Source organism: Prionailurus bengalensis, chromosome C1 (genome assembly GCF_016509475.1).
Source record: "Prionailurus bengalensis isolate Pbe53 chromosome C1, Fcat_Pben_1.1_paternal_pri, whole genome shotgun sequence".
Lineage (NCBI taxonomy): Eukaryota > Metazoa > Chordata > Mammalia > Carnivora > Felidae > Prionailurus > Prionailurus bengalensis.
Window position 1 is genome coordinate 151,807,918 of NC_057345.1, and position 24,695 is coordinate 151,832,612.

The 24,695-nt window shown below is 36.1% G+C and overlaps 1 protein-coding gene across 7 annotated transcripts in view; it reads left to right on the top strand.

The window, feature by feature from the left end:
* SLC4A10 (solute carrier family 4 member 10) overlaps nt 1-24,695 on the top strand; it is a 297,649-nt gene that overhangs the window by 124,858 nt on the left and 148,096 nt on the right. For all 7 annotated transcript variants that reach the window (XM_043576897.1, XM_043576896.1, XM_043576894.1 and 4 more), the window contains exon 3: nt 11,936-12,082. In XM_043576897.1, the coding sequence (XP_043432832.1) occupies nt 11,936-12,082 (147 nt within the window). The remainder of the gene's footprint in view (nt 1-11,935; nt 12,083-24,695) is intronic.

Consider the following 24,695-nt stretch of genomic DNA (forward strand, 5'->3'; position numbering starts at 1 on the left):
TACCACATAAGAACATTAGCTTTAATGTAGATTGTAATTGTTTACTGCTTTTTATTTGTATTCTAATTTGTATGTTGGCTGCTGTTTTCTTTGTTGGACTTGAGTCCTCACAAAATGGATGGTTATCTTTTAAGTACAGAGATCATATGCTATAAACATTCCTTATTATCCCGTTTCTTGCCTGATTTGAATTCTAGCCTCTCGTAGAGCTCTGGAAACATCCGATATCAAGCTGTTTTACAACCTACCAGAATTGGGAATTCCCTGGCTTTTTTTTTCTCTTAGAAAATATGATATTATTAGGCTTGATTCATTTATTTGACAAATGCTGACCCTTACATGTTGAGGGTTTTTCGGTTCCAAGATGAAAAAACAACACTGCTTGAATCTCAAGATACAAAGTAATTTAGTTGCTATGTTTTTCTCAAACAGTGTCATAAACTTGTAAAAAGAAGTAGTTGTTTTTTTTTAATTTTAAATATACCACAGTACCTTCTAAACCAGTAAATCCCAGACTATGGCTCTTTTGATGAGTAACATTAGCACCTACAAGATTTCTATTTTTTTGATAGAATAATCATAGTCATGTGACACTTTGCTTTGTAATCATTACAAATCTAGCCCTGAGATTGGGTGACTGTGACCAGACTGGTTTGATACTTTTTTTTTTTTTTTCTCAGTGAAACAGTCCAAGAAACAACAGTGCGGGAGCATCTACATACACACACTCACACCCTCTTGGTCTCTTTTCTTTCTCTCTGTTGCTGTCCCTCAGCAGAGAATTTCTGTTGGATTTAGAATTCTTTGATATATTATGATAAATGATGGCTTGTTGTGTTTTCTGACTCTGTTAGAGTCTCCATGGAATTAAAGATCACATGCTTATTCAGCTTAATGTACTTGACCTTTTCCTATGATACGTCTGAATGGCTGTAGCAACTCAGTAACTATGCACCAGCTGTGTTATATTCATTTCACAGAAAAAACACAGTTCTCTTCAAGAGTAGGTAGCTTGACTTCTTTCCTCCCAGCGAAATAAAGAATAGTATATTAGTATTATTATTAATTATAGTAGGATTTCTCTCCATCCCCAAATACACCTCTAATCTCACTGCATTTGGTAAACATTCAGAATGCTTTGACCACAGTCACATCAAGTGGTGTTTCAGTACTGGTCCTTCTTACATACTGAAAATTTTTACAGTAGTTCTGTATCTGCTCCATGAGACTGTATCCACACAATTTAAGTGTCAAAATTCCAGGATTCGTTAGCAAAATTTTACTCAGAAAGCAGTGTTTGTTACCTTTAATGAAACTTTGCTTTTCTAATGGGGAAACTGTATTTTCTGTCAAGTGACATAGAGTCAATTCTGAGTAAATTCTGGTGTTCTGTGCTTATCTTGAAAAAAAATCTTTGCTTTTAGTAGCACTGTTCCATTCTTACTAATATTTTGGAAATACATTTGTATCTAAATTATTCCAGATTTTTATTAATTTGGGGTTTTTTAACATGGCATAAAAGTAATTATTGACTATTTTGATTAACTTAAAAAATGCTCATTTGAGAAGATTCCCTCTTTTAACTAAATTTTTGGACTTTATATATCATAAAATAAAATTGTTCTCTATATAATTTTAAAAAATAGATTAGGTTTAATAATATTCAAGTTATATTTGAACCATGACATTTTTCATTATCTTGAATGCTTTTTCTTCTTTGAAGTGATCTCTTCTAGGATGGAAAATTCAATTTTGAATATGATGTTTGAGGAAAAATTTATGGTAATATTAACCTGGAAATTTTATTTACATACTGTTTTCCACAGGATCTAATATGATTCTCTAGTTGCTGAAACCAGGGTTATTATAGTTGGGGTTAGAAAATTTGGCAATATAGAGGGAAACAGAAAGACGATGAAATAGGACAGGAAAACTTCATTCTGCTTTCTTATTCCTTTCAGCCACGGAGGGTGAGCAGGATGAAGGGAAAGGGAGGTAACAAGTGTGTCTGCTATATCATAGGCCTCATGTCTACTATTTTATATCTATTCTATTCTCATGTAATCTTTGTAGAAATTCTCTTAAATCTGTTGATGTTTTTAATATCTACGTTTCTTTATTTTGTTCTAAAAGCAAACACGAGGTGGTCTGGATGAGGCAGATTCTTACTATTGTAGCAATAACCACGTCGGTTCTCCATGCCCCATTCTTTCCCTTTAAGGTGATATGATGAGAACTAGACGGTTATAGGCACAGGAGGGGAGCCCTAAGATTATGAATTAAGTTTATATGGGAATTTTTCTACAGCTCCCTTTTCCCCTCCTGAGAGAGGGAGGGAAATCTTATCTCCCTTAGGTAATCAAATCTCAAGGAAGAGAAGAGGAAGATCCCCTAGTTTAAACCCTTTGGATATAAACTGGTAGCTATGGGGATTTATTATCTTTTGAAATGTAAAGACATAAATCTGAGAAATAAATGTCTACCTCTCTTTGAAGGTCTCTGTCTTTTTGTCCACCTTTAACCCCCAAGGCTTGTCCTTTAACTCAGATTCCAGTTTTCTCTGCTTTAGAAGTCTCTAGTCATGCAGAAACATGAAATACTTTCTCCTTAGTTCCATAAGCATAAATTGTGACCTTTTAATCACTGTTGCTTTGAAATTTGTGGTCATACCTTTTTTTTCCCCCATTCTTACATTTCTTAATGTGTTTAGTAGCCAATGCATTATTGTGTCTATTACCTATATATTTTACCTAAAGTTATCATCTCAATTTATTTTTTTTATTAAAAATTTTTTTAATGTTTATTATTTTTGAGATAGAGACAGAGCGCAAGCAGGGAAGGGGCAGAGAGAGAGGGAGACACAGAATCCAAAGCAGACTCCAGGCTCTGAGCTGTCAGAACAGAGCCCGATGTGGGGCTCGAACTCACAGACCGTGAGATCATGACCTGAGCTGTAGTCGGCCGCCCAACCAACTGAGTCACCCAGGTGCCCCATCATCTCAATTTATACAAAAGATTTATATACTCAATAAAAATGTATTGAGCACCAAGAAGTATCAAGTACTGCTGCAGATACTTGGGACACATCAGCGAACAAAGAAAAAATCCCTGCTCTTCTTAAGTTGAAAAAATTTGAGGGAAACTAGAAAGGAAGCACTAAACATAATAAATTAATTACATGGTATGTAAGTGCTATAGAAAAAATAAAAATAGAGGAGAATGAGGAGCATAAAGGGTCAGAAAGAGTAGGGTGTAATATTAAGTAGATGGTTAGTGCAGGCTTTGCTGAGAAGGTGAAATATGAGCAAAGACTTGAAAGAGGTGAGGAATTTTCCAAGTAGGCAGAATATTTCAGGCGGTAAAAAAAGACAGAGGCAAGTCCCCCGGGTGGCAGTGAGAACAGCAAGGAGGCCAGTGTGGCTTAAGCGAAGTGGAGATCAGTGAGTGAGGGGCAAGTGAGGAGGAGGTCAGCAGCAGAGAGGATCAGAGAGCTAAAAGGAATAGGGTGTGCAGATCACAAAGAGCCTTGGAAAGCCCTAGAATAATCGTGGCCTCTTCTCTGAGTAAAATAGGGTAACATTGGAAGGATAAAATGAAGAATGATGGGATCTAACTTGCATTTTAAGAGGACTACACTTGCTACTGTGTTTGGTATAGACAGTGGGGCTAAAGGTGGACCTACAAAGTCCGGCTGGGAGACTGTTGCAGTCATCCAGGTTGGGTATGATGTTGCCCTGACTAGAGTAGTGAAGTGAAATAATAAGTGGGCAGATTCTGGATATGTTTTGTAAGGTGTTCCAACACGTTTCTTCTTCGATTGGTTGTGCGCTTAAGAGAAAGAGAGGAGTCTACAGTGACTGCAAGGTATTTGTTCTGAGCAGCCAGAAAATTGTTTTGTCATCGACTGAGATGGACAGGATTGTGGGGGAGCGTTTTTTTAGGAGGGAGTTGGGATGGAGAAGACTAGGAGTTTAGTCCTGTACATCTTGATTTTAAGAAGTACTTTAGACGTGTAGTAGAGGTGTCAGGTGAGACTGTCACCTGGGTTTGAGAGAGGTTTGAGATGGAGACACAGAATTGGGGACTACCCACATACAGGTGGGCAGATCTAGGTTTTGTGGGGGCTGAAACTTATGCATTTTTGAAGGTTCTCTAGGGAAAAAAAATCAAAATTTGAATATAAATCAGAGGTGGATATCTATTTAGAATGAAAAAATCTCAACAAATACTTATTGGGAAACTGAATAATAGCACAAAATTGTAACATTTGGAGAAATAGGATACTTTTTAAAAGGAACTGACATACCTCTGTAATACTTTTTCCCACCAATTTTTGGTCTCTAGTGTCAAGGATTTTTAAGTATCATTTTCTGTTGAGGATATGGAAAATTAACTCACTCTTTATTATTAACATTTACAGTAGTCTAGAAAAGTTTCTTTCATCTTTACAACTTATTTATAATTTCATAAAAATTTTCAGGGTTGTCTTAAAATTTAAGAAAACTTATCAAGCTTCTTGCATATATAACCTGTAAGATTTAGAGGAGTTTTCCAGAGACTAACTCTGGCTCTATACTTTGCTTCATCTCTGCTACCCACATGCTCCCAATGCGAGGCACATTGTGATGTCCCTGCACATTATGATACTACTGCAGCCCTGAACCTTTGTGTCACAACTTCAGATGAGTTTGGCACAGTGGGTATGAGGAGTATTCCTGGAAGCTATTCCAACTCCAGGATAGCTAGCAATGACTTATTCATATATGGACGTGATGGCAAATCACATAAATATGTTCCATTAAAGCCAACCCAAGTATATCTCCACCTCTGTTTCCTATGTTTGCATGTATTTATATTTATGTATTTTTTATTCTCAAGTTAACATACAGCATAGTCTTGGTTTCAGGAGTAGAACCCAGTGATTCATCTCTTACATATGACACCCAATGCTCATCCCAGCAAGTGCCCTCCTTAATGCCCATCACCCATTTAACCCACCCCACTTCTATTTCCTCTTAGTTTCTCAAAATTTTCAGACACTCAAGATTCCAGATTCCATCATGAAGGAAACTTACATTAATAAATGTTCATAAAATATGTGACCATGAGAACACAGTATTAGTCCTCTCCACCCTTACATGTAATCTACCATGAGCTATGAGTTTTGACTTTTTTTTTAAATTAAAAGACTTTATTTTTTAGAGCAGTTTTAGGTCTGTAAAGATTGCACAGGAAGTACAGATGCCCCTCTCCTCCCTGCACACAATTTCCTCTTATTACTAATATTTTACATTAGTGGAATTTAACTGAATTACATAGTGTATATTAGGGTTCACTCTTTGTTTTTTACATTTCTATGAGTTTTGACAAATCTATAAGATTACATATCCACTATTACAGTATCATACAGGACAATATCACTTCTCTAAAAATGCCCTGTGCTTTACTTAAACACTCTTACCGCCTCTCCCTGAACCCCTGAAAATCTTTGATAGTTTTACTGTCTCTATAGTTTCACTCTTTCCAGAATTTCATATAGTTGGAATCCTACAGTACATAGCTTTTTCACTGACTTCCTCAATTAGCAATATGAATTTAGGGTTTCTTCATTCGAGACACCTTAAAGAAAAAGCTATATTTTCATGGTTGATAGTTCATTTCTTTTGATTGTTTAATAATACTCCATTTAATGTCTGTACCAGTGTTTATTCATTTAAAGGACATCTTAGTTTCATGGTTTTTTTTGACAATTATGAACAAAGCTGCTATAAACATTTGTGTGCATGTTTTTATGTGGACATTAGCTTTCAACTCATTGGAACAAATACCTAATGAGTGAATTCAGTATTTAGATTAGAGTCTAGACCTTACACCTATTCACAAAAAATAGCTCAAAGTGGATCATAGACCTAAAAGTAAAACAGGAACTTGTGCAGAGTGCAGAAGATAACATAGGAGAAAATCTAGGTGACCTTGAGCCTGGTGATGACTTTTTATTTTAATATTTAATTTTTAAAAATGTTTCTTATTTATTTTTTGAGAGAAAGATGGAGGGAAGGGCAGAGAGTGAGGGGGACAGAGGCTATGAAGCGGGCTCTGCACTGACAGGCTGACAGCAGCAAGCCTGATGTGGGGCTTGAACTCATAAACTGTGAGGTCATGACCTGAGCCAAAGTCAGACGCCCAACCAACTGAGCCCCCAGGTGCCCCTGGTGATGACTTTTTAGATACAACACCAAAACACAATCTATTATGGAAAAATTGATAAACTGGACTTCTTTAAAATTAAAACATATGCTCTATGAAAGACACTTAGAAGAATGAAAAGACAAGCTAAAGAGAAAATTCTTGCAAAATGCATATCTGATAAAGGACTTATATCAAGGGGCACCTGGAGGGCTCAGCTGGTTAAGTATCCAACTCTTTGTTTCCGCTCAGGTCCTGATCTCATACTTTCATGAGTTTGAGCACCGCATTGGGCTCTGCACTGTCAGTGTGGCGTCTGCTTGGGATTCTCTCTCCCCACCCCCCCCCACTCTCTCTGCCTACCCCCTGCTTGCACTGTCTCTGTTTCTCTCAAAATAAGTAAATAAACTTGTTTTGAAAAGGACTTATATCCAAAATATATAAAGAACTCTTAAAACCCAAAAATAAGAAAACAAAAATCCAAGTATAAAATAAGAAAAGATCTGAGCAGACACCTCACCAAAGAAGAAATACAGACAGTAAATAACCATATGAAAATATGCTCAATATCATTTGTCATTAGGGAATTGCAAGTTAAAATAATGAGATATCGCTACACACCCATTAGAATAGCTAAAATCCAAAATATTGACAATATCAAATGTCGGCAAGAATGTGGAGCAACAGCAACATTCATTGCTGGTTGGAATATAAATGATGCAGCCACTTTGGAAGACAGTCTGGCACTTTCTTATATAGGTAAGCATAAGCTTACCATGTGATCCAGCAAGTCAATCATAGTTGTTTACCCAAGTGAGTTTTGGTATTTTCACCAGGCTTGCAAGATTGTGTCTCAGGAAACTCCTTCAGCTTGGTCTTCCTTGCATTTAATGTTCTCAAGACATCAGTTCAGCTGTGTGTCTTGGCATCCTCTTATCTGATTATGCTTGGATATGGTTTCAGATGTTTTTTTAAGTCTTGACTTGGCAACTTTTTAGGATGTTACTTTGGGCAAATACCCATAAAATCTACATTTCACAGACAAAGACAATATTCACTAGACCCAGCCAGGCCTCTAGACTTGCCCCTTGGGTCCATGGTATCCTTTATCTTTATCCATCAGGGAATGGTTATCTTAATCAGTAATTATTAGAAACCTTTGCAATCTTAAGGTTTACTTCAACTACCACTGTCTTTAAAGCCCTAAACTTCCTCAAGTTTACTCATTTCCTCATTAACTGAAATTGCTCTTAAGAAGGTAACAGTAAACATTAATTTCCAACCTAATGACTAATTTTTAGTCTTAATCTTATGACTTCTTTATAGCATGTAAACTGGTTAACTGTCCCCTTCTTGCAACTCTCCCCTATTGGTTTCTTTAATTTTAAAAATTTTTTTAAAAATTTAAAAAATTTTAATGTTTGTTTATTTTTGAGAGAGAGAGAGAGAGAGAGAGAGAGAGAGAGAGAGAGAGAGAGAGACTGACCATGAGCAGAGGAGGGGCAGAGAAAGAGAGGGTGACACAGAATCTGAAGCAGGCTCCAGGCTCTGAACTGTCAGCACAGAGCTCAACGTGGGGCCTGAACCCACAAACCATGAGATCATGACCTGAACTGAAGTCAGACACTTAACCGACGGAGCTACCCAGGCACCCCTGATTTTTTAAATTTTGAAATGAAACATACATACAGAAAAGAGCAGAAAGCTTATGCATAAATTTTCATAAACATTATTGAAACAAAAACTTGTATCAAGAAACAGAACATTTCTAATGCCCCAGCAGCTCCTCATGTGCCTCTCCCCAGTCACAGCTTCTATTCACTTTTATTGTAGACGTAAACAACTATTCTGATTTTTGTATTAATCTTTTCTTATATATGCATCTCTGAACAAAATATTTTAGTTTTTCCATTTTTAAAGCTTTATAAAGCAAATTATATATACATTTTTTTGCACAGTACTGTTTGTGAGATTCCTCTACGTTGTGCATATCTGTGGTTTGTTCACTATTTTTGTATATATCCCATGGTGTGAATACCTCCCTACTTTATTATGCATTCAGTTAATGTATTTTGGGGTTGTTTCCAGCACTTTGTCTTTATAACCAGTGCAGCTATAGAGATTCTTATACATGTTTCTTATACATTTTTACATCTTCATGCAATTCTCTAGGGTCTAGGGAAATTGTTGGATTATAAAGTATGCATATTGTCAATTTCAATAAAAATGCTATATTCTTTCAAAGTAGTTCTGTATAATACTACTGGTACTAGATGAGAAACTGGTCTGTACCACAACAAAACATAGAATTGTCAACCATTTCAATTTTTGCCAAGATGGTGGGAGTATAGAGGTATCTAATTATGGTTTCAATTTCCATTTCCCTGAGAGCTAGTGGAGTAGCGCACCTTTTCCTACCCATATTAGCAATTTGTATTTTCTTGTCTCTTAAGTGTCTATTTAAAATTTTTGCCTGTGCTCCTATTCAGTTTTTATCTTTTTCTTAGGATTTGTAGGATTTCTTTTTATATCTGGTTTATTAGTCCTTTATCAGTTATATGTGTTAGAAATATATTTTTTATGTTTTTGCCCCCCTCCCCAACTCTTGTAATGAAGACAAGTTCCTGATTTAAATGTAATAGAACTTATTAATAATTTTTTTATGGTTAGTTCTCTTTAAGAAATTGTTTCCTAGAGGCACCAGGGTGACTCTGTGGGTTGAGCCTCTGACTCTTGATTGGCTGAGGTCATGATCTCTTTGTTTGTGGGTTTGAGTCCTCTGTCAGGCTCTGCACTGACAGTGTGGAGTCTTCTTGGGATTCTCCTTCTCTCCCTGTTTCTACTCCACCCCGCCCTCCCAAAATAAATTCATAAACTTTAAAACGAGAAAAAGGAAACTGTTTCCTAACTTGGCATTAAGAAGATAGTTAACAGAGAAAATAGAGATAAAAAGCAGGTATCTAATCTCCTTTATTTATGAGAGGGGGAGAGGGGCAGAGAGAGAGAGAGTAGGACAGAGGATCCAAAGTGGGCACTGTGCTGATTGCAGCAAGCCCAGTGTGAGGCTCAAACTCATGAACCATTAGACATGACCTGAGCTGAAGTCAGACACTTAACCAACTGAGCCACCCAGGCGCCCCTAATCTCCCATATTGAATTGAAAGCCTGTGACTTCATGTTTTTAAATTTTAAACTTTGGTTTCTCTTTTTCTGATTCTTTTTTTAAAAGCTTATTTCTTTATTTTGAGAGAGAGAACGAATGGGGGAAGAGCAGAGAGAGAATTGCAAACAGCTCCATGCTGTCAGCACAGGGCCAGACGTGGGGCTCGAACTCAAACTGTGAGATCATGACTTTGAGACAACACCAGGCACTGGACGCTTAACGGACTGAGCCACCCAGGCGCCCTCTTTTTTCTGATTCTTAAATGCTAGTTTTATACAAGACTCCATCTGAATTCTTTCTTGTTTTGCACATTCTCCCTGATTAATAATCTTCAACATATTAGAGAATAAGAATGTAGCAATGGTCCAAATAATTTGAAATTACTAACACTTAAGGTGCCAACATTTGGGAATTATTTTAAGTATACAACTTTGTGGTATATTTTGATATTTGATAAGGTAAATTCTCCCTCCCTGAGCTTCATCAAAATGTTGTTGATTATTTTTCTTTCAGTTTTTCCCTATACATTTTAGATTATTTGTTCTAGTTAACATTGAAATAATGTCAGGTGACGGGTATTGATGGGTATTAAGGAGGGCACTTGTGATGAGCACTTGGTGTCGTATGTAAGTTATGAATCGCTGATTTCTATTACTGAAACCAATATTGTACTGTATGTTAACTAAAATAAAAGGAAGAAATTTGTGATTGTATTGAATGCACAGGTTAATGTATGTCTGTTTTGGGGTTCATATCTCTTCATTGATTTTGATATATTTGTTCAAGGCAGGGATACCCAGGGCAATATATCACACTTGTGAGTTCCACTTTTTATACAAGTTGGGAAGGGCTGAAACCTGCTGACTTATAAGAATAAAATAATATCTTGTTTATATTTGTATTCTTGATACCTAGCACAATACCACTCAACAAATTATTTGTTATCTCAGTTAACATTTGTTAGGCATCTGCTGTATGCCAGGCACTGTGTCAGGTGCTAAAGATACAAATTGACTAACATATTGGCCTTCCCTAGGAAGAAAACTACTTATAGGTAAATAATTACAATTAAGAGTTATTGGTTAAGTACTAGAGGGTCCTTAAGGGAGAGAGTAGTCAACTGTATTTAGAGTGAGAGGGTATAGAAAATTTTATAGGTGGCATAATCCTTACACTAGACTTGAAAGATGAGTAGGTATTTATCAGATAGTCAGGAGAGACAAGGTAAAGACATTTCCTACAGTTGGAAGAATAAGAACAATATTAAGTAAAAACAGAGACTTGAGAACATCTGGCTATCAAGGGATGAAGGGGCTCATACTGGCTCATAGTTTGTGAAGCAGAGTGTATTTAGAAGCCTGGCCAGAGAAATAGGCAGAGGCAAGATACTGTTTGGTCTTATAGAGTACTAAAAGCTTTATCTTACAGGCAACAGCGAATAATCAGTGAGTTTAAAACAGGGGAATAATTAGTCAGATTTGCTTTTTTGAAAGAAAAAAATGCCATCAGCATCCAAGATTGATAAGAGGTGGGACAAGAATGCAGCTAGGAAAGAAAAAAAAAAAGCAGTAAGGAGAATGTTCTGAGTCATGGTAAGACAGGATCAGAGTCCAACTAAGAGAATAGCACTAGGGATACTGAAGAAGGAATGGATTTAAGAGATGTAAAGGAGGACCTAATGATAACTTAGATGGGCTTTGAGATGACTGGATAGATGGTGCACTTACAAAGATAGTTGATAGTAGATCTAGTAGATCCTTGGGAGACAAAGAAAAGGACTAATTCCATGGGCATGTTGAGTCTGATGTGCCTGTGAAAAGGATATCACAGTAATATGTCTGATAGGTGGATGGATACATAGGCCTACAGTCCAAGAGAGCAATCTGGCATCAAATTTTAGATCTCAAAGCCCATAATATGTATGTATCAGCTGAAATCATAAGGTCAAAGATGGAATCTGGGGATATCCAACCTTGAGTGGGTGAATAGAAGAGGAACCAGCAAAGAAAACTAATAGGAACAAAACAAAAGAGGAGGAGGAGTACCAGGAGAAAGGGGTCGTAGAGAAGAGAGTGGTCAAGTATCAAGTGCCACAGATAGAAATAACAGACCTGAAAAAATTTCATGGGATTTGGCATTAATGGGGACCTTGGTGGAATCTATTTTATTAGATAGTGATTTTTTCACATACTTAACTGTGAAGGGAAGGGAACTGGCAAGATAACACCATTAGTTGGAGGTAGGGAGAAAATAGAACAATTGCTTTTTTAATTTTTTTTTTAATGAGGTGATTATAATTATAAACTATGGAGAACAGACCCAGAGAGATTAAGACAATAAATTAAAGGTGATTATAAAATATACAACCAAATAATTAGTATTATAAGTGTTTGTGATAGATCTGTGGTATACTCAAATAGGTATAAATGCAAAAATACAGTGCTAAGCCCCAAGATGTACATATCATAAACATTCTAAAACGACTTGCTGGATTGAATTGAATGGGGTTCCATTAATATGTAAATCATTATCCTCTGTACTCTGGAATAATTCAGAGTTTAATTTGTGCATTTGCTTCTGATGAAGGTCATCGGACACTATTTATTGGAGTTCATGTGCCCCTGGGAGGAAGAAAAAGCCATCGACGTCACAGGCATCGTGGCCATAAACACAGAAAGAGAGACAGAGAGAGAGATTCGGGATTAGAGGATGGAAGGGAGTCACCTTCCTTTGGTAAGACTCTTTCTCCTTGTTTTTTATTAAATTTACGATGGTAATAATATACTTGCTAAATCCATAATTAGCAATAATGCCTCATACTCATAAAATTGTTTATACTTTTACAAAAGATGTTGGTTGGGCAGATGGGGGAGAAGTGAGAGATAAAAAACTTGATTGAACACAACTTGTGCTTTGTGAAGTTGAGAATTGGCTTAGCCTTGTGATTGAGGAAATACACATAAGTAGTAAAACTTAGTTGTATAAACCCTTTACTGTATATATAAATACACACACACACACACACGCACATATTCAAATAATAGTCATTGCTGGAAGTAGTTAAAAATCCAGAGGGGAATGCCTTTATTAAGTTCCCACATACACCATTGCTGATGCTGCCCAAATTTCCCTCTTAAGACATGGACATTCTACTATTTTGAATGTTCTTCCTTTCGAAGTAGATACATAATATCAAACTATAGTGATACGGTAACTATTAACAATTTCTGAGTGCCATGAATGCCTGTGTTCATGACATAACCAAGAACCTGGCTTTCCCATCTCTTATGACCCTCTCCTTCACTGCACCTAGTTCCCCTACTCAACCATAATTACTTTGCTCTGAGATCGCCAATGCTTTCAGAACATGTGTCTCTTCTTCTTGTCTACCTGTGCAACTCCTTGACCGCTCTACTTTTTTCTATCCATGCTGCCATCTCTCTTGCATTATTTTATTATTCTACTCTGATTTCATAGCCTATAATTTTACTAATACTTTTGCTAATATTCTGAATATCATAGGTTTATTGTTTTAATTTTATTCATACGATCACTCCCACTTAACCATACTTATGTGGGGGTCCCTCCATGTTCTTGCTTTCTCCCTGCCTCCACAATGGGCCCACTGTGCTAACCATAATCATTCAGCAGGGCAGATTGTAACTATTTAAATTCATGGCACAATCAACCTTCAACAGTGCCTCCCAGTTCTATTGCATTTCTTTGATTTTCAAATTGACTATTTTTCAAACTTTTTCATCATTCTTCAACATCCGTTTTTTCAGTATCACTTAGTGGATGCTTTCTACTTTGGAGGGAAAATGTGTCATCAGAACCAACTCATTCCAGTTCTCTCCTATGTGCCTGTATCTGAAACTTTCTTTTGATGTAACAAGGGAGTTTTCTTTTCAGTTATGTTTTATTTCCTGTTTCCTCCTACCTGGAAATGTACACAATTTATAATCTGGTTGACCTCTTCCTTGCAACTGGATTATTCTCAGCATCTTTTAAACATGAGAGAGACTCCCGTTTTAGATAATCCCTGACCCCTGCTCAAACCCACAATACCACTCTAGTCATTGTCTTGTATTCAGATATGAAGTTAGTGGCATATTACGTTTGGGGTAACAATTTTGCTCTTAATATTCTATAAATATTGCTTTATTCAATATGTTTTCCGTAAGTGTTGCAGAGAAGTCTATGGTCTCTATGGGTGTTTTTTTTCTTTCATTTTTTAACATTGTATCTTTTAAGCCTGAATGCTTATAGACATTTTTCTGTGTCCCTTTAATTAAGAAATTTGCTAAGACAGGCCTAATGGTGGGTGTATTAAAAAGCCTTTCCAATGTGCATATACTGATATTTTTCCACTTAGAGCACATTTTCCTATTTTATCTGATTCTTTTCCACTTCCTTTGTTATCTTCTTTGTGAATATTAATTATCTGCCTGTTGGATTAGTTATATCTGCTCTTTGTCATTTTCCTCTGTAGTTTAAAGTTAGTCTCTCATATTATCCATTTGATTATCTGCAATATCAGTTTTGCATTTTACTGTTTCTGTTATTGGTTTATTTTGTGGTTGCATTTTTAGTTTTCTTAAAATTTTTTCTTATCATGTACTATTTTCTTTACATTTCCTCTTGTCCTTTCCTAACTAGTTTTTGTTGTTCTGCTTGATAGAGTCTCTGTTTATAATTTATAGTCTATTGATGATTCCCAGCTATTGCTGGGCATTTTCTTTTGATCCTGAAGTGGATAATTTTCAGAGGTATGGTCTTCCTTTGGGCCATTCAGATTATTTTGACTATATATTAATTTGTAGTATTTGTATAGTTTCCCAGTTGTTTTTCTTAGAGAGGCACTGGCACCAGTATGCTCCTTGTTTCAATCAGTGTGTATAGTTAGAGCATTAACCTTCCCCCAGTAGCATGTATTTCTGCCAGAGTTAGAATGACTGTTGTCTGGAGTGTGTAAGGGAATGTATTCTGGGAATCTTCACCTGCATGATATAAGGATCTCTGAGTCAGTGGGATCAGAGGTATATAAGGGTCCCTGTCATTTTCAGGTGTTTTTTTTGTTTTGTTTTGTTTTCTGAGGTGGAGTCTGGGAATGTAATAAAGTGAAAATTAGGTAGATTTTTCTCATTCAATCCTCCACCTGCTTATATACAGATTCTCTCTTAGATTCTGAGAATGGATTATATATGTTGGGCTACACTTTAATGGTTACTTCAAGCTTTCATCTTCTAGTATTTGAGACAATATATTCACATCACCTGAGAAATGCTTACTAAATAAACATAAATAAACTTGTTCCCCCTGCTTCTGACATCATTTTTTTTTCTCATGGCTTAATGCAGTATGTCAGTTTTTCACAACAGTTGTTCTCAACATTGACTACAGTTAGGAGTTTTCAGAACATATTGATGGTCAAGCCCCATACCCATCAGGATCTCTGGGGGTGGGGCCTAAATGTAGGTATTTGGTTGAAGTACCCCCAGATAATTCTAATGTGCAGCCAAGCTTCAGATCCACTGCTCTAGAAATTTTGCTATTTCAAGTGTGGCCCATGAACTAGTGATATTAGCATCACATGGGAGCTTGTTAGAAATGCAGAATCTCAGGCCCTACCCCAGACCTTTCGAATCAGAATCTGTACATTAATAATATACTTAGATAACTGATACACACACTACAAGTTGACAAATAAAGCTCTAGAGTGTTCCTTGTCAAACCCTGTTATACAGTAGAATCATCTGAGGAGCTTTAAAAAATATTGATGCTGGGCCCCACCCTCAAAGACTTCAATTAATATTGGATATTTCCTTAGGCACTGTTATTCTTTAAAAAGTATCCCAGGTGATTTAATATCCAGCTAGGATCAAGAACCATTGATCTGAAGAAGCTTCTGCCTCTTTATTTGGTAAAACTGGAAATTAGTCAGGTGGCCCAGATTCTCCCTCTGATGTGTCAGCCACTATTTTTGGATGCCACCTACTTCCTTCCTCCCCCAACCATCTGAGTATCTCTGTTGACATTTAGACCTAAGATCTGTTTTATCAGGGACAAATGTTTGGCACCCTGGTGGTCTCTAAGCAGTAGAACTTCCTAGATTTCACTTTTTTTTTTTCAGCTTCTTCAGGACCAATCATCTGTCTTTATTCCTAACCCACAGTCAGTTCAGGTGCCTTGATAATCAAGTACCCAGTCATATCCATGTTATAAACACCATCCCACTTGATTTGGGCTTTGATATTCTGCTTTGATATATCTGTGAGCATATATGAGATTACTATGCTGAAGGCTTCATAGAAAATTTCTGAGAATATTTATTAAGAATATTTATTTTAGGAGCATCTGGGTGGCTCAGTCAGTTAAGCATCTGACTTCAGCTCAGGTCATGATCTTGCAGTCCGTGAGTTCAAGCCCTGCATCGGGCTCTGTAATGGCAGCTCAGAGCCTGGAGCCTGCTTCAGATTCTGTGTCTCCCTCTCTTTCTGTCCCTCCCGTGCTCCCACTCTCTCTTCATCTCTGTCTCTTTCTCTCAAAAATAAAAATAAAAATAAACATTAAAAAACATTTATTTTACTTGAGAGGATTTCAAAGAAAATATTTTGAAGACATTCTTACAGGTGCCTGAAAATTCTTCAGAATTCAGTTTCCAAAGTGATATAGGATAAAGGAGAATGCGAGGGAGCATAGGTCCCCCTCTGCTAGGAACCTGGAAGTTTAGGTTGTAAGTTGGAGTATGGATTTGTGGAGATATGTGATAATTTATCTCATATTTCTGGAGCAAACATCAATTTAATAAAAAGATTTTGAGGTAAATGTTTGAATTTTGGCACTCTTAAGAAATTTTTGTCACCAAACTATATGAGGAACATCAGCCAGATCCCACTTTATTATATGACCTAGTTGTGTAAGGCAGTGTTGTTAGGGACCCAGTTGTGTTAGTGCTGCATCCAGATACAAGTGAACAGGCCTTTACTGTCGCCAGAAGAGATGATGCATATATCACAGACCTGCAATGGTTCGTTCTAGTCTGCCAGATCTGATGATTAAATTGTGATTCCTAGGTGAGTCCAAAGATAGACCCACCTTTTCAGCTTTGTGGTAGTGGTGGTGGTGATGCTTTGACTATAGAAAACACTTTTGATGCTGGCAAATAAGTTCAACCTACTTTTGTTACTCCACTTAATAAGCATGATTGTTTGTATAAGAATGTGATGATTATTCTCCTTCCTATTACAATCAATTCTGATATTAGAAAACTGCTAAAATCTGGCATCTTGTTATTTTTCATGTAATCTCTTATATTTACCTTTTATACTTTGAAATTATATATGTATGTATGTATAGTGTTTAGTTTTGAGAGAGAGACAGAGACAGAGCATGAGTTGGGGAGGAGCAGAGAGAGAGGGAGACACAGAATTCGAAACAGGCTCCAGGCTCTCAGCACAGAGCCCGACGCTGGGCTTGAACTCACAAACAGTGAGATCATGACCTGAGCCAAAATCAGCTGCTTAACCAGCTGAACCACCCGGGTGCCTTGAAATTATATTTTCAACTGGGAACATGAATGGGTTGTTTAAAAATGATAAATTTGAAGCATAAACCTGAAGTCAGTGAAAAAATGAAGACAACAAGGGAAATTCAGAACACTTTAATGTTGATTTGTTTCTTAGCCTCCCAACAAAGAACATAACAGGAAAGATGATAGGAGGTAGATCAATTATAATTAGTTAATCTATAAGCAGTAGAAATACATCTAAAAACCATAGACTATATAAAATCCTTGGGTAAAATATGGGACACAAATGTACTATAGAAATTAGCACAACCATGGAATTAAGCCTAGGATTTTTCTAGTTTTATATAGTAAATTGTGCATATGCTTCAGGAAATAAGAAAGCAAATATAGAAAACATGACTTCAGAAAGCTATTTTGTGATGGGTAATGACTTTCTGTTCCTATTTAACTCTCAGCTGTTATATAACAGTATTAATATTTAAAAAATCATTTTATTATAATGTATAACAAATATTTAAGAGTGTTAAAGTGTGGACACATAAATGTACAACTCAGTGAATGATCATCAACATGTATGTAACTGCCATCTTGGCTAGCATTCCACAAACCTCTCTTAGTGATCCCTCCAGTCACTATCTACCTCTCCTCCCCAAAAGGATCACGAGCTTGTCTTGTTATACTGGGTGTTTTGGCAGTTTTTGAACTTCATATAAATGAAGTCATATAGGAGATATTTGTTTCTGTCTTTCTCTATTGCTCAATATTGTTTTTGTGGGATTCACCAATGTTTTTGGCCATAGTTTTAGTTTATTAATTTTAATTTTTGTGTAGTATCCGTTTACTTGTATATGCTGTGCATTCTACTGATTGACATTTGGATCATTTACATTTTGAAGCTACTTTTGTTGCTTTGAACGTTTTTATATATCTCTTGGTACACACATGTATTTCTTATACCTAGAACTTATTGTTGAGCTGTAGGGTATGTATACTTTCTTTCTTAAAACTTTTTTTAATGTTTATTTGTTTTTGAGAGAGAGAGAGCGTGAGCAGGGGAGGGGCAGAGAGAGAGGGAGATACAGAATCCAAAGAAGGCTCCAGGCTCTGAGCTGTCAGCACAGAGCCCGATGTAGGGCTTGAACTCACAAGCTGTGAGATCATGACCTGAGCTGAAGTCAGACACTTAATCAACTGAGCCACCCAGGTGCCCCTGGTATGCATATTTTCAATTTGAGTAGATAATGCCAAATAATTTTCCAAAGTGGGGTGCATATTTATACTTCCACCGGAAAAGTATGAGGGTTTATGTCATTTTCCATTCTTGTCAACACTTGCCATTATCTTAACATTAGCCCTTCTGGTAAGGTGTATAATACCATGTTGTTTTAATTCACATTTCTTGAATACTGATATGATTGAACAACTTTGCATATGCTCTTTGGCATTTGGATAGCCTCTTCTATGAAGTGCCTATCCAACTTTAGTGCTTTAAATTTTTTAAATTTAATTAAAATTAAATTAATAAATTTTAAATTTAATTGAGAATTTTTTTACTGGATTTTTTCCCCCATTGATTTGTAGAGTTTCTTTATATATTAGCAATGTAAGTCCTGTGGTGCTTTTACATACCTCAAATACCTTCTCACATTTATGGCTTACCTTTTCACTGTTCTAATGGTGTCTTTTGATCTGTCTTGCAGATTCCAGAAACACTACTAAGACCATTATTCCTTAGTGCAACTTTATCTATGCTATTATTTATATCCATTATATATTTTAGTAACTATAGAAATAGCCCCTTATTTTGATCCACCATATTCTTGGCTACAGTTTGTATCATAATGCTCTATGTCCTCAGTTACCATCTTAAAAATAAATAAAATGTCTATCAACATAAGACAAATATTTATGCCTAGAAACATCTTTCTGATTTTTATAGTACTGTAATTTCCATGATTTATGTCATGCAAATTGTAAGGTACATAGACATTAAAAGAATAGTCCTTAAAACATTTGAACATTTGCCATATTGAAACATAACCTGAGCCCCTCTTTAAGGTGTTAAAAATATGTTGGTAGGATAATCATGAAAAGACTTTTGTGAGAATTCCCTAATACCTGTACAATCACTTATACTTTAAAGAATGAAAAACCGGCTACAGGAAGTTATAGGTTATTTTGAACCCAAATAAAATACTTCTTGTCCTTGAGTAGATGATCTTACTTTAATAAATCATCATTTTCTATACTATTGCTCTTACCATTGTGTCTTAGAGAAGTCTTTTAAATACTTGGTACCCAACCTCAGACTTTCAAATTCTCTTTATTCATAACTGTCCTCGTGTTCTTTTTTTTTATGACTAGTGTTTTAAAGTGTGTGGTGAGTGATCCTGATGATTTATGAGGGGAAAGATGTACAGTTCATGTGCACAACAATTGAGTTTTGGGGCTGGATGCATGATACTATAGATCCCCAGATTACTGATGCAGAGTAAACTGAAAAAAGTCATTGAAAACAGTGATGAGACAAAAATGATTCAAAAACAAGAGGAACATAGTACCAATGTTGAGGCATGGCTACTCTGGGATGTGATTGCTGACAAGTGAGTGAGTAGTTAGAACAGGTGTCATGCTGTATCTGCTCACACTGGGTGGGTCTAACAGAAAGACTTAATTGATTTCTTAGTGTAACTCTAAAATTGCAATTTATGCTGTTTTTTTTAACGGCTATTCAAAATACTGATTTTTTTTTGGTCCAAAACAACCAGCCACTAAGATAACAGGCAGATTAGAAGTATTTCATTTGATATTGATAAGATTTGGTTTAGTAGATGTTAGAAACTATCACCCAGATAGTACTCTTTTAAGAAAAAGGCAGTACCAGGTTCTTTTTTAAGATACACTGGATTGGAAATGTATATATTACACTGTTGATTTTCTTAAGTACATTTGATATTTATAGGAATTCATCAGTCTCATTTCAAAATAAATATTCATGTTCCATCCAGGAAATTGGCATCTTCCTTTGAAGAGGTAGTGAAGCACCAGACTTGGCTATTGACTCAATTATTGTTCATTTTGCTGTAAAATTTAGTTTGATAAACTTCCTAAAATATTTGGTAACAAAACCAAACCTCACATTATTAACATTGTAAAAAAAAAATAATGCCTGAAGCAAATATGCTATATAAACGTAATTTCTTTTTTCTCCTTCTTCTTGAATACATATAATCATGCATAAGATATAGGCTGCAGACTGGTGTGAACAGTAAAATTTAAAAACTGAGGTGCCCTAGTTTTTAAGACTTTATTTTTTAGAGCAGTCTTAGGTTTAGAACAAAATGGAGAGGAAATTACAGAGATTTTCCATATATCCCTTACCCCTACACATGTATAGCCTCCCTCACTAACAACATCACCCACAAGAATGGTATATATATATATATTTTTTTTTACCAAGGATGGGCCTACATAAACATATCATAATCGCCCTAAGTCCAATAGTTTACTTTAGGGCTCACTCTTGGTGTTGTAAATTCTGTGGGTTTGGACAAATGCATAATGACATATATCCATCATTATAATATCATGCAGAGTATTTTTAATGCCCTAAAAATCCCCTGTGCTCAACCTATTCATTCCCCCTCCTGTCCTCTGCCAACCATTGAATATTTTATTCTCTCCATAGTTTTTGCTTTTTCCAGAATGTTATGCAGGTGGAATTAGACACTAATGTAGTCTTTTCAGATGGGCTTCTTTCATTTATTTTATTATTAAAAAATGTTTTTAATGTTTATTTATTTTTGAGAGAGAAAGACAGACAGCATGAGCAGGGGAGGGTCAGAGAGAGAGGGAGACACAGAACCCTAAGCAGGCTCTAGGCTCTGAGCTGATGGCACAGAGCCTGATACGGCGCTTGAACTCACAGACAGTGAGATCATGATCTGAGCTGAAGTTGGACACCCAGCTGGCTGAGGCACCTAGGCACCCCTGGGCATCTTTCATTTAATCATATACATTTGCATTTCCTTCATGTCTTTTCATATCTTGATAGATTATTTCTTTTTAGCACTGAATCATATTTCATTGTCTGGATGTATTACAGTTTAATTATCCATTCACCTACTGAGGAACATCTTGGTTTCTTCAAAGTTTGGGCACTTAATGAACAAAGCTGCTAAAAACATCTGTGTACAGGTTTTTGTGTGGACATGTTTCCATTTCCTTTGAGTGAATTCTAAGGAGTGTGATTGCTGGATAATATGGTAAAAATACGTTTCGTTTTCTAAGAAACCACCAAACTGTCTTCTAAGTGGCAACACCATTCTGCATTCCCACCAGCAACGTGTGAGAGTTCTGATTGCTCCACACTGTTGTCAACATTTGGTGTTGGTCCCAAGCACCATTCAGTGTTTTGGCCATTTTAATAGATGCATAATGGTATCTGGTTTTAGTTTGCATTTCCCTGATGACATATGATGTGGAGAGTCTTTGTGTCTGCTTATTTGCTGTTTATCTTATTTGGTGAGGCTTATGTTAAGGTCTTTGCCTATGTTTATTTGTTTATTCATTCATTCATTCATTTATATTCTTTTTTAATTAAGTTTCATGCATAGGGGCACTTGTACCCCAATGTTTACAAAAGCACTTTCAACAATAGCCAAATTATGGAAAGAGCCTAAATGTCCATCAACTGATGAATGGATAAAGAAATTGTGGTTTATATACACAATGGAATATTACATGGCAATGAGAAATAATGAAATATGGCCTTTTGTAGCAACGTGGATGGAACTGGAGAGTGTTATGCTAAGTGAAATAAGTTATACAGAGAAAGACAGATACCATATGTTTTCACTCTTATGTGGATCCTGAGAAACTTAACAGAAGACCATGGGGGAGGGGAAGGAAAAAAAAAAGGTTAGAGAGGGAGGGAGCCAAAACATAAGAGACTCTTAAAAACTGAGAACAAACTGAGGGTTGATGGGGGGTGGGAGGGAGGGGAGGGTGGGTGATGGGTATTGAGGAGGGCACCTGTTGGGATGAGCACTGGGTGTTGTATGGAATCCAATTTAACAATAAATTTCATGTTAAAAAAACAAAACAAAACAAAATAAATAAATTCCAGTAAAGTTAACATACAGTGTTAAATTAGTTTCAAGTGTATGATGCAGTATTTTAACAATTCCGTACATCACCCAGTGCTCACCACAAGTACCCTCCTTAATCCCCATCCCCTATTTCACCCATCTCTCCACCTGCCTCCCCTCTGGGAGGCATCAATTTGTTTTCCATAGTTCAGAGTATGTTTCTTGGTCTCTCTCTCTCTCTCTCTCTCTCTCTTTGGCCTTTGCTCATTTGTTTTGTTTCTTAAATTCCACATATGACTGAAATCATATGGGATTTGTCTTTCTCTGACTTATTTGCTTGACACTATACTTTCAAGCTTTATCCATGTCATTGCAAATGGCAAGACTTCATTCCTTTTTATCGATGAATAATATTCCATTGTAGAGATATCACTTTTTCTTTATCTATTCATCTGTTGTTTGATACTTGAGCTTCTCCCATAAATTGGCTATTGTAAACAATGCTGCTATGAACATAGGGACTCATGTATCCCTTTGAATTAGTGTTTTTTGTTTGTTTTGAGTAAATACCTAGTAGTGTGATTGCTGGATCATAGGGTTGTTCTATTTTTAACTCTCTGAGGACCCTCCAAAGGTGCAGAGTGTCTGCACCAGTTTGCATTCCCACCAACAGTGTAAGAGGGTTCTTTTTTTCCACCACATCCTCACCAACACCTGTTGTTTCTCATGTGTTTTAGTTTAACCATTCTGACAGGTGTAAAGTGATATCTCATTATAGTTTTAATTGGCATTTTCCTGATGATGAGTGATGTTGAACATCTTTTCATGTGTCTGTTGGCCATCTGGATGTCTTCTTTGGAGAAATATCTGTTCATGTCTTCTGTCTTTGGCCCATTTTAAAAAGTGGGCTGTTTATTTTTTTATTGTTTAATTTTAAATGTTCTTTGTGTAGTTTGGATCACAGCCCTTTATCAGATGTGTCTTTTGCAAATATTTTCTCATAATCTGCATCCTGTCTTGTTTTCCTCTTGACATTATCTTTCATAGAGCAGAAATTTTTAATTTAATTTAATTTTTAAATATTTTTTTGGAAATTTTAAATTTAATTTTTATTTATTTATTTAATTCATTTTTTTCTTTTTTTTTTTTTTTAACAAGGACAGTTTTTTTTTTACTTGAAGCATACTTCAGAATACTTGGTTCTAAAAGATATATATAAAACATTCCATCCAAGAAAAATAGAATACACATTTTCTTCAAGTACACACTGAAGAATCCCCTGGTTAAATCACATAAAAAGAGATGAAGGAAAGAGATGGTCGTCTCCCCAGTAAGCTACTCTGGAAGAAGGAAGTTGGCAAAATAGCATATTGTATTCCTGAATACTTATGACTTAAGCATCAAAACTTACTGAATTATTCACCATGATCAAGTGAGATTCATTCCTGGGCTGCAGGGCTGGTTCAATATTTGCAAATTAATGTTATATATCACATTAATAAAAGAAAGGATAAGAACCATATAATCCTGTCAATCGCTGCAGAAAAAGACAAAATACAGTATCCTTTCTTAATAACAACCCTCAAGAAAGTCGGGATAGAAGGAACATACTTAAATATCATAAAAACCATTTATGAAAAGCCCACAGCTAATATCATCTTCAATGAGGAAAACCTGAGAGCTTTCCCTCTGAGATCAGGAACACGACAGGGATGTCCACTCTCACCGCTGTTGTTTAACACAGTGTTGGAAGTCCTAGCATCAGGAATCAGACAACAAAATGAAATCAAAGGCATCAAAATTGGCAAAGATGAAGTCAAACTTCCACTTTTCACAGAGGGCATGACACTCTACATGGAAAACCCAGCAGACTCCACAAAAAGTCTGCTAGAACTGATACATGAATTCAGCAAAGTAGCAGGGTACAAAATCAGTGTACAGAAATCGGTTGCATTTTTATACACCAATAATGAAGCAACAGAAAGAGAAATAAAGAAACTTATCCCATTTACAAATGCACCAAGAACCATAAAATACCTAGGAATAAACCTAACCAAAGATGTAAAAGATCTGTATGCTGAAAACTATAGAAAGCTTATGAAGGAAATTGAAGAAGATATAAAGAAATGGAAAAACATTCCATGCTCATGGATTGGAAGAATAAATATTGTTAAAATGTCAACACTACCCGAGCAGTCTACACATTCAGTGCAATCCCAATCAATATTGCACCAGCATTCTTCTCAAAGCTAGAACAAACAATTCTAAAATTTGTGTGGAACCATAAAAGACCCCAAATAACCAAAGTAATGTTGAAGAAGAAAACCAAAGCGGGAGCCATCACAATCCCAGACTTTAGCCTCTCCTACAAAGCTGGAAATTTTTAGTTTTAATGAATTCCAGCTTATCAATTCTTTATTTCACGGATAGTCTTTGGTGTTGTATCTTAAAAAGGCACCATCATACCAGACGTCATCTAGGTTTTCCCCTGTGTTGTCTTCTAGGAATTTTACAGATTTGTGTTTTACATTTAGGAGTGTGATCCATTTTTAGTTAATTTTTATGAAGGACATAAGGTCTATGTCTAGATTCATGTTTTTGCCTGCGATATCCAGTTGTGCTAGCAACCATTTGATGAAGAGGCTATCTTTGCTCCATTATATTGCCTTTGCTTTTTTGTCAAAGATTAGTTGACTATATATATGGGGGTTTATCACTGGGCTCC